We start from the raw sequence: 14,978 nt of genomic DNA, 5'->3' as shown, positions 1-14,978 counted from the left end.
GTGCAATCAAGCTGCCTGTGGTCCCGGCACAGAGACGTGCTCCTCTCCTGGCTGGGGATGGCCAGCCCCTCGCCCCCTGCCACAGGAACGCCAAATAAAGGCTCTGCAAACACACAGCCCCGCTTCTTGGCCAGGGGCGGGGGGAAAGAGTTGGGGGCACAGTGGCCAGCTTGGAGGTACCAGCAGGGAGGGATGGCTCCCAGCTGGAGAAACTCAATTTTTTTTCAGGTCAACTGCAAACATGGATTTATCATCACAGGCCAGCACTTGGGGAGAGGATGGGGTGCAGAGCACAGGGGGGCAAAAGTGGCTGGGAGGGGGGACCATCTCCCTATGAGGAGCATGCTGGGGCACCGTGGCTCCTGCTGTGATGCACGTGACAACCATGCTTACAGAAAGAGGGTTGGTTGTTCTTTTTTTTTCCCCCCTCCAGACTTGATTTCCAGGAGCAAGATTTGATCTGTGCAATTTGAGGCTGGCCCCAAGGCCATTGCTGCACGGAAAGGCAGAGGGGGGAGCGGGGGGTTCCCTGCCCTGGCAGAGGTAGGGGGCAGGAGAGGGGAGGGCAAGGGGCTGAGCCCAGCACCCGGAGGGAGGTGGGGGGCATGCACTTGGGGCAACAGACCCATGCAGGGGTTGGGTTCCCCTTGTCCTTGCTCTGGCCCCGTGGCTACACCGAGCACATGGGGACCAGCAGCCCTGGCATCGCTCCCAGTCCTGTGCAGAGGCTCCCCTAGGGAAAGCAGCTTTCAGGATAAAACTAGAGAGACTCAGCTATGCTTCAGTCCTTAAATAAATACAAAGACACCAACCACCCTCAGCCCGGGCCGTGGCTGCGGCAGGCACCTGCCTGCGAGCACGGGATCTCCCACTGCCAGGAGAGTCCCTGCCGTCACCCGCTCCTCCAGGGGCTGAACCGAAGCCCCTGGACCAGGGCAGCTCCTGGCACGCTCCTGGGAAACACCAGCTCCTCTTCCCTGAAGTCCTGGCTCGGGTCTACAGCGATGCCAGGCCTGACGCCTCGTGGGGAAGGGGATGGCCGTAGGGGACTGACCCTGCGTTGGCCACCACCATGACGGCACCTTCGGTCCCTCCTTCACACTTTCCTCGAGGGGATGCACTGCTGAGCCACTCCAGGCCACGGGTGCGGCCACGTCCACTGCATGTCCACGCATGGGGATGGCAGCCGGAGGAAGCTCCTAGATATATACACACAGGCACACACACACACCCTACTCCTCTTCTGCCAGTATTGCAGCGCAGCCGGTCCTTGGCGTTAGGGCAATCGGGGACCTGCCTGTTCTGAGACACAAGAGAGGGGTGGCACGGTGTAAGCGCAGCTCTTCGTACCCAGACAAGCCCCACTGAAGGGATGCCAGCCATGGGATGGTCATTATCCCCTGAGCACCAATTGCCATAACGCTGCAGGCTGCTGGGGCTCAGGCTCACGCCTGCCTTCAGATGCTGGGGGGATGGTGGAGGGGATGCAGCAGGGACCAATCCCACAGCAAAATCATCCCCTCGGCTGATCAGAGGTGGGGGCTGAAGGGAAATGGCCACTGCCTGGGCAAGCTGTTCCCCCATCCCTCCCACAAGTGGTCAGCCAACTGCCCAGGGTCTCGGGGTAAAAGACAGTGGCACTCTCCTCGCCGAGGGTCCAAGCCTTACCCAAGTCCTTGGGGACCGGTTTCACCCCGGCCACTGCCTGAGCGTTCTGGCTGCGAGCCATGGCGCAGGGCGGGCGCCAGGGGTACTCGGGCTGCAGGAGGAGATGGAACAGAAACAGTGAATTATCAGAGATATGAATCACAAGGCTGCTCTCCATATTCAATTGCCAGGGTGTGAGGAGGAGGAGGATGAGGGCTGAGTGTTCACGTGCCAACAGGACATGCGCTCAGCTCCCTGCTCGGTGACTCGGTGGCCCTGGAAGAGCCGCTTGCTTGGCAGCAAGCCCCAGACCCACTCGCATGGGACCCTCTGCTTCCCCTCGTGCCGGCAGGGGTAGACACTCACCGGGGGAAAATGGTGAAAGTTTTGTCCTGGCGTGTGCTCGCCTGGCATTGCTGGTGGGTATCGGCTCTGCTGCCACTCGTCGAAGCCGTGGTACATGGGGTGAGCCACGGGGGAACTGTACTGGTACTGGTACATGGGGCAGGCAGGGCCCAGTGGCCCTGGCAGTGGCTCAGGGTGCAGCCTCTCTCCCGAAGCCTGCAAGGAGCCGGGGGAGATGCTGGGGAGAGCCCTGAGGGCAGCCCGCCGCCACCACCCATTGCCCAGCTCAGAGCTGCCCCCTCCAACAGGAGACGAGGGCCAGGCCCACAGCCCCCAGCCCCTCCATCCGGGAAGGGGTTTTTCCCCCGCCCCCACCTGTTTGTGCTGTTTCAGCAGCTTCTTCAGCTTCTCCTTCTCTTCCTTCTCCCGCTGGCAGTCGTCCTTGGAGGCTCGCAGCTGGGAGCAAGGGGGGGTTAGTGCAGAGCCCACCCTGCTACCCCCCCCGTGTCTATGGGGCAGTGGATGCTGCCATGCCCTGTGGGAATGCCTGCGCTGATCCCCCAGGAGAGGGGCAAGAGGAAGAGACGAGTGAAAGGAGATGCTCTGGCAGGGACAAGCAGCAGCAAAACCACCGCTCCAGCCCTTCTGTCTCCGCTCAGCCCCTGCTCCATGATGGGTATGGGGGCTGTGATGCTGGGGATGAGCACACCTCTGTCACACACAGAGGGGACATGGGGCTCCCAGGGTCCTGCTGGTGACACCCAGCGCTGCTCACCTGGTTGTTGGAGAGGACCAGCTGCTTCTGCAGCTTCTCCAGCTGCTGCTTCAGCTCTTCCTTCTCCTCATTCATCCTCTCCCTGTCACTCCGCTCCCGCTGGAAGTCCTCCTCGAAAATTTTCACCTGGCAGGAGGGAGGGGTGTGGGTGTACCTGGCCAAGGGTGGACAGCTCCCCCAAGCACCTCCTGTCACTGCGTTGCCATCTCTGACCACACCAGCTATGCCAAGCCCCAGGCATGTGGGTTGGCATGGTGGCCCATGGCTGTGGTCCCTCCAGCTGAAGGCGTGGAGCATGCTGAGTTCGGTCCCCACCACCGTGGCACAGATACCCGCTAGGACTGCTGGGCTGCTCCCAGCCGCAGCAGGCTCTTTGCCAGGGAGGTCCAGGGCACATAGCTCCCTCCCTGCCTCCAGCAGCTCTGTGTCCTGCCCTACCTGCTGCTTGAGGAGCTCGTTCTGGGTCAGCAGCTCCTGCTGTGGCACCTTCCCCGCTGGCTCCATGGTGCTGGCAAAGATGGGTGGCGGGGAGGCCTGGACGTTCAGGGCCTCCTCTAGCGCCTGGAGAGGAAGAGGAGCAGCAGGGAGGGGGGGGTCAGAGCAAGGTGCTGTGCCCATGACATCTCCAGAGGGCCATGGGCACACGCCCAGCGTGGGAAGCAGATATAACTGGGCAAGAGCAAGAGGGACTACAGACCCCCCCATCCCCCTTTCCTGGGAGCCTAAGGAGATGTAGTGGGCATCGTCTGACACAAGCTCCTGCCTGGACAAGGAGCTAGGCAGGAGGAGGGGTTGTGCCCTGGCCCCCACCTTGTTCAGCCTCTGGATCTCCTTCTCCTGGTACTCCCGCTGCCTGGTGACCGGAGCCAGCTGTTCCTGCAGGAACCGCATCCTCTGCTGCAGGTCTCTCAGCTCCATGGCCAGCCTCTCCTTCTCTGCCTGCGGGACCCAGGGGATGGAGATCAGCCCAGGCAGGGCGATGGGGCCAGCAGCTCCCCGCTGCCCTTCCCAAGAGACTCACCTCCTCTGTTTCAATCCGGGACTTGGCCAGGAGCAGCTTGCGGTCGAAATCCCGTTGCTTTTGCTCCCGCTCTGACTCCAGCTCGGTCAGTGCCCTGCGGGCTTCAGCCAGCTCCTGGTGCAAGTCCGTGACCTGCCGGGAGGGAGTGGGGACGTTGGCCTGCCCGGAGGGACCCATGGTGGGAGGAAAGGAGGTGGCACAGGCAGCCTGAAAACCCTCCCACACAGCCAGTCTCCTCCAAGTCTCCCAGCTGGCAGCGAGCAGAGACGTGCCCCCTGAGCACCCAACCTCACCTTCTGCTCATACTTCTGCTTTGTGGCTCGGAAGTGCTGATCCCATTGCTTATTCACCTCCAGCAGCTGCAGGGAGAGAGGGAGAGCTGAACAGGAGCCCAACCCCTGCCCCAAGCCAGCCATGGCAGTCCCCAGCAGCCTCCCATCGTGAAAGCACCTCGGGGACCAGCTGGATAGAGATCCCAGCTCCAGCAGTGCTTCCCTGCGGCTCTGCAGCCTTGCCCCAGTCTCCCTGTGCCATCTCAGCCACGCGCCCCCACTGTCTGCTCCCACCCTGCTCCTGGCAGTGCCTCCTTCCCAGCCCCATCCTCACCTCCCTGCGCTGGTGCTCCAGGATCTTCACCTTCTTCTCCTTGGCCTCCAGCTCTCCTCTGCCTGGCGCCTTCTCCACCACGGCCCCGCTCTGCTGGACGCGCACGGGGGGGACCCCTCAGGGCTTTTGCAGAGGCTGTGCCTGAGGCCGGCTAAACACGAGCCGGTTCCCCTCCCATGGCCTCCCCCATCCCCTCAAGACCCTGAGAAGTCCTGTTGGTCATACTGGGGACCCGATTAAAATGAGGCCACATTTGCTGATGTGTCAGTGGGTTCCCCGCCTCCTTCCCAGCCCTCTCCGAGGGTGATGCTGCTCCCTCACCTGCTGCTGCTCGGCAGCTTCCCTCTTCCCACTGTCCTGGCTGCTCAGTGTCACCATCCTCCGGAGCTCCTGGTTCTCGCACCTGCAGCCAGGGAGGGCCGGGTCAGCGTGAAGAAGTACCCAGGGCAGCTCCGTCCCCCTCTCTACCCACCCACCCTCACCTGAGCTTCTCCAGTGCCTGGTTTCTCTGCTCCAGGTCCCGTTCCAGCTTGGTTCGCAGCTCCTTGTTCTCACTGTGCAGCGTCTCACACAGCGTCTGGGGGACGAACGCCGGCAGCGTGAGGACCGCTGGCCAGCCCCAGGAGCCTGCCTGGCCACCCACCTCCCACCAAGCCCTGGCATGCAGGTGGGTGTCTACCTCGGGGTGGACAGGAGGGGCTTGGTGGAAAAAAAAAAGGAAAAAAAAAGGGGGGAAATGCCCATGAAGAGCCTGGTCAGCCCTCACTCACCTGCAGGAACGAAGTTCTCTGCTCGTTCTTGTGCACCTTAGAGGCCAGGCGCTTGAGCTCAGAGGCCATGTAGCCCATGCGCACGAAGACCTGGTCCTTGCTGGCCTCCTTGGCACAGCCGCTCAGTGTGCTCTCCAGCTGCTGCAGCTGGGGCAGCAGGTTGGCATCCTCGTTCGGCAGCTGCTCCAAGTCCTGGGGATGGGGAGGGGATGAAGCACAGTCAGATCGGTCCAAGGAGCATTGCAAAGTTCCCTCTTGGGGCAAGTCAGCTTTGTCTCCCATCCAGGGCTGTGGCGGGAAGCTAGGCCAGCACCGAGACACTCTGCAATAGCCCTCGCTCGGTACACTGAAAAATTGTGTCAGCTTTGTAAAGGTTTGATTCCCAGCCACTGGACATGGGATACCAAGTCCCCGGGTGGAGAGGGACATTACGGCAGCAGCTCTCCCAGCCGATTGATTCCCCGTGCCCCTCAGCAGTCTGTGCCGACCACGCTCCCGGCTTGCCGACAGCAATGGAGGCATCTCTACCCCTGGTCCCTTCTTCCCCTGAGCTCTCCCCATCAGCACCAAGACTAGAAATCCCAGCTCCTGAGACTGTCCTTTCCACATACACCCCCGGTCTGTGCCGGGTGCTGAGGTTTGCCATGTGAGGGGTGGTCTTACCCCAGTCCCCATCTTCTCCTTCCTCCTGTCCTCCCTCTGCGGCTCCCCTGCTGCAGTGGCATGCCAGGCGCCGGGAACCCGGGCTCTTTGGCAGGCGGCAGCCAAGAGGGTGATGCATGGGATTTAAACGGTGGCCAGGAGAGCCCAGGTCAGGGCGCACCCACCAGTGTCAGGGCGTACCCCCACCCACGCAGGAGGGGTGTCCCCAACAGGCTCGTCCTCCCCTGGTGTGGCTGGTTAACTCCTCCATTGCCTAGGAGACACTGCCGGCACAACAGAGCCCAGCCCAGCGCACGCGGCACTGATGGGGAGGAGGTGGGGATGTGCTGGCACACCTTCGCCTGCTCTGCTCCCAGCCCCACTGACTCAGCCTGCCACTCATGGGAATGCCCTGGGCAGCACCGCATGGGGCCAGGAGCCCAGTGTGTCCCTGGCTCCCTGGCCCCAGGGTTTACAGCCCCAAAACTGCCATGGGAGGGTGTGTGCTGGGCACGGCCAGCTCCTCCCACCAGCGCTGGCTGGCAAGGGGAGGCAATGAGGACCTGAGCCAAGCTGGAGCACCTGGGAGAGCCTGGGTACGAGCATGGGACTAGCACTTGGCTCAGGCGCTGGCGGCCGATCGCCAAGCAGATGCCACCCCATTCTCCGTCACCCCATGGCTGCACCCCAGGAGGGTCCAATGAGACTCAACCCCTCCTGGAGCCTCTCTAGCCAATGCAAACAGGGATGTGCAACAAGCGCATGTCCCCATACTGGCACCATGCGGTAGAAGCTGATGTTCGTTCCCCTTGGGCTCCCCATCCCTCCTTCCCTCCCTTCCAGCACACACAAAAAGCCAGACCAGGACAGGACAGGGCAGCGCCAGCCAGGGGGACATTCGGGTGGCAGCAAACAGAGCACACGGAGGTGCCTCGGCTGGGGCAGACCCTGTCAGCAATGACAGGGCTTGGAGACCTGGTCCTCCCACCCAGTGTGGGCATCAGGAGGTGAGTGTCAGAGCATCGCTGACAGCTCCTCGGGTCATCACAGCCCTTCCTGTCTGTCACGTGGCATCTGGAAACACTGTTGTCCCAGTTTGGCTGGGGCTGCTTTGCTGGCCCCGTTGCCCAGACAGCCTGGCCAGGCCACTTGTACTCGGGAGCCCTTGCCCTTGGAGGGCAGCCTGCACATTGTCCCCTCTCCCTGCCCTGGCCAGGCGAGAGGAGCAGTACATGCTGGGGCACACGTGCCATCACTCCCGAGCCCTCCGGCCCCAGAGAGACACAGGGAGGACCAGCCATGGGGCTGTGTGGTTCCCTCCTGCCTGCAGACCGGCCAGGTCCCCTCACCTTCATTGGCGGCGGAGGCTGGGCACTGCAGCACGAGCACTGTCCTGGGGGCTGTACGTGGGGCTGGCTCTGCTCCCCTGGGAACGCCCAGGTGCAGTTTATCCCTCCTCTGCGGTTTGCCCAAGGGCCGCCTTGACACGGGTCCCCCAGCCCTGCCTGTGCCTGCCGGCAGCTACGCCACTAGGGCACACTGCTGCCTGTCTCCACACCCTCCCATGCCCCTGGTACCACCACCGCACCAACGGGCTCGACTCTCCACCAAATCCTGCAGGCACCAGGGCCACTCACCGCTCTCCCGCTCTCCTGGGGAAACCCCTGTGCTTCAACAGTGACAATCTCGAACTCCGAGGAGGATCCCTGCAAGGGGAGGCAGCCAGGTCAGGTCTCCCCAGAGAACGGCAACCCAGGATGTCCACTGCACAGAGGCGGGGACCGCCGGGAGGAGCACAGCAAGGAAGCTGACCCCTCCCTTTCAGATTTATCCCCGTTTCTAGAGGCTAAAGGCTGCCTCCTTTTGCTTTAACTAGATGGAGAGTCTCTCCCTCCAGCCATGCCAGCATCAGCTCTCGCATTCACCGGACTCACACTTGGAGGAGATTTCCGTGCTTCCGTGTCTGGCTGGGCGCTACCTGGGGCAGCCTGTGTGGAGCTGGGATCAGGGCCGACGGCTGTGGAAAGGGGAGAGGACATAGCCATGAGCCTTTTGGAGAACAGGGCCTCTCCCCACCTGGCACGGGGATGCAGAGAGCAGACACCCCGCGAGGTTGGGCACCGATGGGTGGTTTCAACCCCAGCTATGGGGACGGGACAGAAACCTCCCTCCAGGAGAAGGGAGGACGGCAGTGGTTTGATACACTCCAGAGATGACAGGGCTGCAAGAAACCTTCACGAAAGACTCCTTCACACCCTCTCCCTTCCCGAGCTCAGGATCCTGAGCCATCAGGTTATCCCTCCCCAGCGAGCCTCGTGTCTCCTACCTCCGGTTTCCACCAGGTCCTCCAAGGAAGATGATGCCATCAGCATTTTGTTGTCCTTCACAAGGTCCTCCGCCTTCTGCCGCAGCTTGGATGCCTCCACCTGAGACTCCTCCAGCAGCTCTCCTGTTGTGGGCAACAGAAGGATGCTCACCCTCCTTCCCCAAGTGCCTGCCCTGTGGCAGCCCCATCCACCAACACCAAGTCCCCTGCTTGGGTGGAGAAGTGCCCAGCGTGGTCCTTCTTCATCCAGAAAGAACTTTTCTTGGCCAAATCCAACGGCAAAGCTATACCAGTGGCACACTGGCTGCACAGTCCCCCATGCTGACACACAGGGGACTGGTTACGGGAGGCAGCAGGGCAGCACCGCATCTCTCAGAGGTCTCCTTCGCTTCCCAGAAGAGCCAAATTTCAGCTTAGGTGGTGGACCTAGGGGTCCAGCCTGCTCGCTTTGAGGTCTGGCACCAGCAATGCAATCCTCTCCCCACCCCGGGCAGCTGCTCCCACATCAGTAGGTCCCGGTCCCAGGTAGGGGCACGGTGATACGACAGGAATCACGAGGCAGGTGGAAATTCGGCTGCAGAAGCGGGACTCGAAAGTGGAAGCTGGGTCACGAGACCGAAAACAAAACCAGGGGTGGGTGGGGGAAGGCAGCCAAGGAGGACAAAGGGGGTGGTGCGACTCAGCTGGGGCATTTCAATGCCAGCACATCCCTGCCACCGTGGGGAGCATCAAAAGCCAGGGTCTTTGAGCAGCACCCGGGAAAAGCCCCTGACCCAACAGGGTTTGTGGGAGGTGAGGGCTTTCATCAAAGGCAGAACAGATCCTGGCACCTGCGACCTGCCACTGCAGGACTCCAGGAAGCTGACCTTGCTCCATCACTTGCCTTTTTTCAGCCATTTATCCCACTGTAAAGCACCCCAGGAGTTCAGCAAAAGCCTTGCTCCCTCTGCACCCCTGTGTGAAAAAGCCCAGACATCCTGCTCAACCCCCAGGACAGGGAGAGCTTTACTACTGCCCCAGTGCCAAGACCCCCAGCTTCTTATAGCACCCTTCCTAAATAGAGCAAGAAACACCCAGGCTCGGTGGGCACAGGCTGAGCTGCCCCAAAGGCAAACCTCATCCTCCAGCCACGCAGCAGTTACCGATAGACTTGATCCCCTGCATCTTCTCCTTCAGCCGAGTATTCTCCTCCACCAGCCGCTCAAAGGCTGTGGATCCATTCTCCTCTGTCCCCCCGCCGGGGTCATAGATGCGGTAGGGTCCTCTCCCTTCCATGCCCGCCATTCAGTTGCCTACCTCCCAGATGGGCATCCCTGCAAGGCAACGGAGCACAGCGTCACGTTCCTCTGGCCCCGGATGGCGCCGCGGTCCCCTGGTCCCAACCGTGCAGGGGTCCAGGGTGCCACACCAACAGAGGCAGGGCTGCCTCGCTGCTTGCCAGCTGGAGAAGTGTCCCAGGTGAAGGCACTTCCCCCTCCAGCCCTGCTTGGGGTGAACATGCCGGGGTGACTCACGGCCATGAGAAGTGTCACGCGAGGAGGCATCACCAGCACCCCCACCCGAGGCCAGTTCTCACCCCTGCAGGGCGCGGGAATCCCCAAGGAGGTTGCAGCCGCTTGCCCCTGCATCCCAGTGGGGATGGAGACCCCAGTCCAGGAGCATCCACCCACACCAACGCGGACCCGGGCACCGTCACCGAAGCACCCCGCTCACCGCAAGATATTTTTGGGGGGCAGAAAGGGTTGCAGGGGGCTGTTTGGGGAGGGGCAGTGTCTGCAGCTGCAAAAGCCTTAACCCACAGCCAATGCACTGTACGGACAGCACCAGGGCGGGGTAGACAAGCCCCAGCAGCCAGGCAGGGACCCGCTCTGCCCTCCGGCTCAGCCAGAGAAACTGGCTGCCAACGGCATGGCTTCCCGAATCGGGACACAGGGAACAGCCAGGCATGCGCCAGGCTGGGAGCAAAGTACGAGGAGAAGAAACACCCGCTCGCAGCGTGCTATTTGCTTTTTTAATTCCTTGCATTCGTGGGTGGCCCATGGCCTCCCTCCTGCTGAGGTCTGGCCTGGGGATGGCCGGGCAGCATCCCAGCCCCAGCTCTCACCCATCTCCTGGGGGTGATAAAGCAGCTGCTGTGAATTATGGCCCAACTTATGAAAAATACCACCCCCCGCCCCACCAGCTCGCTACAAAGCTGGGCAGCATGGCAGCTGAGACAGCCCTGGGGGTGATGCCAGCCTGAGCTGGGGCGCTCTCTGCAGTGCCAGCTGCCGGGGGGCACCACGGGAGGCACCCGTGGGCACGCCCAAGCACTCTTCCACCCAGCCAAGGCAGCTGGGCGCTCGTGAGCAGGAGGGAGCCAAGGGGGGACCATTTTGAAAGAGGAAGGGGGGAAGCCTGTACCCGAAACCGTCTCGACCTCAGACTAATGCTCATGCCACGAGTGATCCGGGCTGATCACCGGTTTAGGTGACCTGCCTGCCAGGGAGCAGCAGGGACTTTCCAGATGACAATTGCCACCTGGCAGCACCCACAACTGGAGCAGCAATTAACGCCTGCCTTGGCGGCAGGTAATTATGCACGGCCTCAGCAGCAGTCTGCTTTTGGGAGATGCATCTGTCGTAGGTCTCACCTTCCTCCTGCTTTGCGGGTACTGCCAAGCCCCACATCGCCCACAACCCCAAGAAGGAGCCGGCAGCCCCATCCCAAGCAGCTGGAGGTGGTGACCACCGGGAGCTGCCCAGCTGCAGGGCGGGCTGGGCGGCAGCTATTTCTGGAGCCCATAGCAGCTGAAAGGAAGCTGCAGAAGAACCAGGGCAGTTTCTGTGCTGCGGGTCCCAGCACCGGGCAGCATTGCCACAGCCGGTACAAAATCACCGCTGGCTCCCCGCCGCGGGACGAGGAAAACTCCCCAGGCAGACCTGCTGGTGGGCAGGACGGAGCCCAGCATGGCAGGGTGGCATGCATGTGGCCTGGGGACCCAGTGGCACCTCCATCGCAGGGAAATGCCATCGCCTATGGCCACGCTACCTGCCTGGCCAGCCCGGTAGAGGACAGGGACAATGCCACAGGCAGGCTGGGGAGCTGAGGCTTTCTCACCAGCATCTGGTCACCATGCGCTGCTCCAGATCCAAACCTGGGGCTCTGGGAGGAGCTGGTTAGCAAAGTGATCTTACAGCGAGCATCTCACGGGGCATCCGTGTCCTCTGCCAGGACAAACCCAGGTCTGGGTCGGGGAAGGTGGGGACAAGCTGGCCTCTCACATGGCATCCCTCCCCCGTGCAGCTTTGCAGCAGCCTGAAATACCAGCCCCCATTTTCTTTGCACTCCAGACCCCAAACTGGTCGGTTTTTCACCTCGCCCTGTGGCACACGTGCAGGAGGTCCCCTACCCCTGTGCATCTCTGCCCGCAAAGCAACACGGCACCAAACACCCAAACCCAAGCTGCGCTGACCACCTTGCCCACCAGCAGAGCTCACCCACAGCAACCCCATATTCTTCCAGATGGATGGAGCCACTGAAAGCCTCTGCTGTTCCCAGTTCTCATGGTTTTATCAAGGATTTTTCTACCCAAGGTCTGCACCCCACCAGGCAGATGGCAGCAGAGGGGTCGCTGGAGCTGTTTTCAGACAGCAGCCAGGGAGAGGAACTGAACTATCCCCAGCTGACAGAAGCACAGACCAGCCATGAATTCACCAGCAAACAAGACCCAGCAAGAGGGAAGGGCTTCCGCAACATCTGAGCCCATCGCCAGGGTCAGGGCAGGGTTGCCCAAGGTGGAGGAACAGCCCCATTTCTGCAAGGAGCCACTGGGACTGAGCTGTCACCCTGAGGACAGGACCCTGGACCAGGTCACTGTTCCCAGTCCTGGTTTGTTTTTTCCCCTTAGAGTTCTGAAAGGTGAGATTTGCAGTGGAAAACCTCATGTTTCAATAAAAACACCAGGGGAGGAGAGAAAGGACTATAGATGAGCACCTAACAATGGTTAGAAACGCAAAGAAAACAAGACTAACACAAGCTCCAGAAGAAACCACCAAACCACCAGAAAACACCTCTCTTTTTGCCAATCAACAGTTTCTAAGATAATCTGATGGTGTTTCACAGCCCCGGGGGTTGAGGGCCGGCCACGGACCGTGGCTGCCCGGGTATAGCTCACCATCTCTGTGCCCAGCCGCCAGCAGAGGCTGCCAGACACCGCGGTCACCCGTGGGCGTTGCTGGTTGCAAGCGAGGCACCGAGACCTTTAGGTAGTAAATTTTTATGACAACTCAGCAAAAGGAGAGAATGAGAGAGCGAGAGGGCAGGGGAGACTCCCAGGGGAAGACGAAAGCAGGGTGCTATTTAAATAGCTGCGCTGCAGCTTGGGAGCGAGCTGGCACCGTGTAGCCGTGGCCAGACTGTTCCCCGCTGTCACCCAGGAAGACATGCATCACTGCCATGGCCACCAGCATTGCAGCCATCGCTGCACTGGCCATGCAGAAGGAAACAGTTCCTGCTTTAAAATTAATTAACAGCTGAAGACACAAAGGTGGAGGATGCGAATCCTGCACAGCGAACGGGCTGGCACCGCTGGCAGTTTGCTTTCGGCAGCGAGCCCCAGGGTGGAGACCAGCCTGCCAAAGCCGTGGGCTTGCCAGCCCATCAATTCCCATCCCATGATTCAATGGTGGGGGCTCGGCCCAGCCCTTAGGAGAATGGGGTTTTCCTTACCCTGGCGTGCAACATTCCCAGGAAGTCTCCTCCCCACCAGGATCCCACAAGGCGAAAGCAAATTCCTGCAGGCTGCCAGCATCGGTTTCCCATGGCTGGGGCTGCCGGGCCCCCGGCATCCCTCCTCCTCAGAGGAAAAGCAAAAGCCACTCAAGATAGACACTATGGAGGGATTTTTTTTTTTTGTTTAATCATTTTAGTGGAATTCGACAAAATGCCACAGCCCCCAGCCTGGTGTCTTTTCCTCTCCACAGCTCTAGCAGCTCCCCAGCTCCAGGGACAACCATTCCTGGGCTGCTGGGCTAGTCTCATTTGCAGGGAAGCAAAAGCAGAGCTGGCTTTAGGAGGAAGCAATAATAAGGAGAGTTCCTGGGCACTGCAATCCAGAAAACTGGACTCTCTGGGCTGGGAGTAACAAAAGAAGAGGAAAGCAGGCATTGCAAGACTCGGGTCTCAAAGGGAAAAGTCTGAACCTCCACTTGAAGCATTTTTCTTCCCAGCCTGGGCAGCTGCAGAGAGAGGGTGGGAAAGGCAAGAGCCCCATCTGAAACACAGCAGATGTTACAGATGTGCTCTAGCCAGAAATCCTACCCTTGCCTGAGAAACCCACCTCCCGCAGAGGCTTCACAAAACAACCTGCTTCCGATGAGGTTGCTTACAAGGAAAATAAAGCATTTCCCCGTTCAGAGCCAGGTTTACAAACATGGGTAATCACACGCAGCTGCAGAGCTCCTCACCATGGGTCCAAGCTCTGGCACGGGCAGAACAGGCAGCCAGACTTGGTGGTGGTGCTCCCCTGGGCAGCACGGTGGTGTTTTACGCGAGACTCTGTTTTCTGCTGCAAAGACATCTTGCTTCATGCTGCCTGCTCTGTTTCTTCCCCCCGCAGAGCTCAGTAGCATCATGGCTGCTTGTCACAGCACTCAAGAGCAGAGCAAGGCACAGCCACCCCTTTGGTTGCAGCTCCAGCACAACCTGGGCTACTCCTGTCCAACCTGGTGCGCTTTGGCTGGGCAACAACCAAGCAGCAGAAGACAGTAGCACTGCAAAGCTACACCAGCAAAGCTACCTCTGTCACCCAAAGTGTAAGCATTGTTGCTTTAAAACAAAATCTGCAATGCCACAGGAGTTGCCACAGGTTCAGCTTCCTCCACCCACGAGTGTTTTGTACCAGCTGCTGGCAAGCAATGACCCACAGCCCTGTGCTAAATTGGTCTGTTTGGCATAGGTCAGGCTGAAAGGGCATCGTGGGATTTCTTGCAGAGCCAGGAACGATGCCAAAGGCTGCAAAAAGCCTCTCCTCTTTTCTTATTGCTTACTTTGCCTCGCCACAGAGACAGCTCTCAAGGACGTGCCTGGCTGGAACCTTCCTGCCTCCAGAACTCGCCCCAGCGTTCAAAGTCCGGTCTCCCGGCTCCAGCACACTTCGGCTGCCTCTGTCAGCGCTCTCAATGAAATTTGCACTCCAAAAGAGCTTGTGGCAGCGGAACAGCTCTTACTCACCCAAGCAGATGGAAACAACGAGCTAAAGGGGAAAGGTTGCATTTGCCTCCCTGATACAGGGAGCAACCTGTGCCCAAGGGCACTGAGGAACGGGCCAGCCAAATCTCCAAGAGGCTGCAGGTCCCCACCGAGTCCCATCCGGAGCTATTTTCACCCAAAAGCAGGGGTGACAGGCAGCATCTTTCTCTTCTCTGCCCTCAGTGGGAGCCTTAGCCTGGAATTGAGGGAGGGGAGATGGGGAGGCAAGCTGTGCACCACCTCCCCTAAGGAGGAGGGGAGGCTGCCATCCCCACTCTGGCTATTCCAGCCTCCGGATCCGCATCTGACGCGGACTCCTCCATCGACTGGAGGCTCCTTGGAGCGCGGCCGCCCGCAGCCCCCGGGGTGGGATCCACGCACCGACCCTGCCCGAGGGGGACCGCAAGCCCAGAAGTAGTCAGAAGACAGATGCGTGGGCCTGGGGAAACGCCGGGGTTGTGTAAGGCAGAGCAAGGGGAGGAGCGAGCCCGGGGTACGGCAGCGGGTGCGGGGTTGCCCGGCCCAAGGGAGCAGCACCCAGAGCCCGCCCGGGCCGGTGGGCAGGAGGGACTCCCCCCAAAAGCACCCGTCTGAGCCCCTCTCCTCTCCTCCCCC

At 60.7% G+C, this 14,978-nt stretch overlaps 1 protein-coding gene across 5 annotated transcripts; it reads right to left on the bottom strand.

Moving 5' to 3' along the window:
* Positions 1-776: 776 nt before the first annotated feature.
* On the bottom strand, positions 777-9,446 carry TNIP1 (TNFAIP3 interacting protein 1). Of its 5 annotated transcripts, none has more exons than XM_019473875.1 (17): positions 9,275-9,446; positions 8,133-8,255; positions 7,741-7,823; positions 7,444-7,512; positions 5,165-5,356; positions 4,877-4,971; positions 4,716-4,797; positions 4,395-4,487; positions 4,082-4,147; positions 3,785-3,920; positions 3,578-3,702; positions 3,206-3,328; positions 2,768-2,893; positions 2,368-2,448; positions 2,014-2,208; positions 1,669-1,759; positions 777-1,297 (listed from the first exon to the last, which is right to left on the bottom strand). In XM_019473875.1, the coding sequence occupies exons 1-17, from the start codon at positions 9,414-9,416 to the stop codon at positions 1,233-1,235; spliced, it is 1,887 nt and encodes a 628-aa protein (XP_019329420.1). In that variant the 5' UTR covers positions 9,417-9,446; the 3' UTR covers positions 777-1,232. The 5 variants fall into 5 exon arrangements, with proteins under 5 accessions (XP_019329420.1, XP_009284102.1, XP_009284100.1 ...); XM_009285827.2 differs by having other exon boundaries at positions 777-1,302; positions 3,578-3,706; positions 3,789-3,920; XM_009285825.2 differs by having other exon boundaries at positions 3,578-3,706; positions 3,789-3,920.
* Between the last annotated feature and the right edge of the window lie 5,532 nt (positions 9,447-14,978).

Source organism: Aptenodytes forsteri, unplaced genomic scaffold (genome assembly GCF_000699145.1).
Source record: "Aptenodytes forsteri isolate BGI_AS27 unplaced genomic scaffold, ASM69914v1 Scaffold54, whole genome shotgun sequence".
Lineage (NCBI taxonomy): Eukaryota > Metazoa > Chordata > Aves > Sphenisciformes > Spheniscidae > Aptenodytes > Aptenodytes forsteri.
This window is presented reverse-complemented; position numbering and strand designations above follow the sequence as displayed.

What these genes read in the sequence shown, in the direction of transcription:
- TNIP1 (XM_019473875.1), bottom strand. Translation starts at nt 9,416, where the DNA reads ATGGCGGGCATGGAAGGGAGAGGACCCTACCGCATCTATGACCCCGGC. An exon ending in AGAGAACTTCGTTCCTGCAG is followed by an intron (nt 4,972 to 5,164) that starts GTGAGTGAGGGC and finishes TTCGTCCCCCAG; the next exon opens with ACGCTGTGTGAGACGCTGCA. An exon ending in AGCAGAAGTATGAGCAGAAG is followed by an intron (nt 3,921 to 4,081) that starts GTGAGGTTGGGT and finishes CCCTCCCGGCAG; the next exon opens with GTCACGGACTTGCACCAGGA.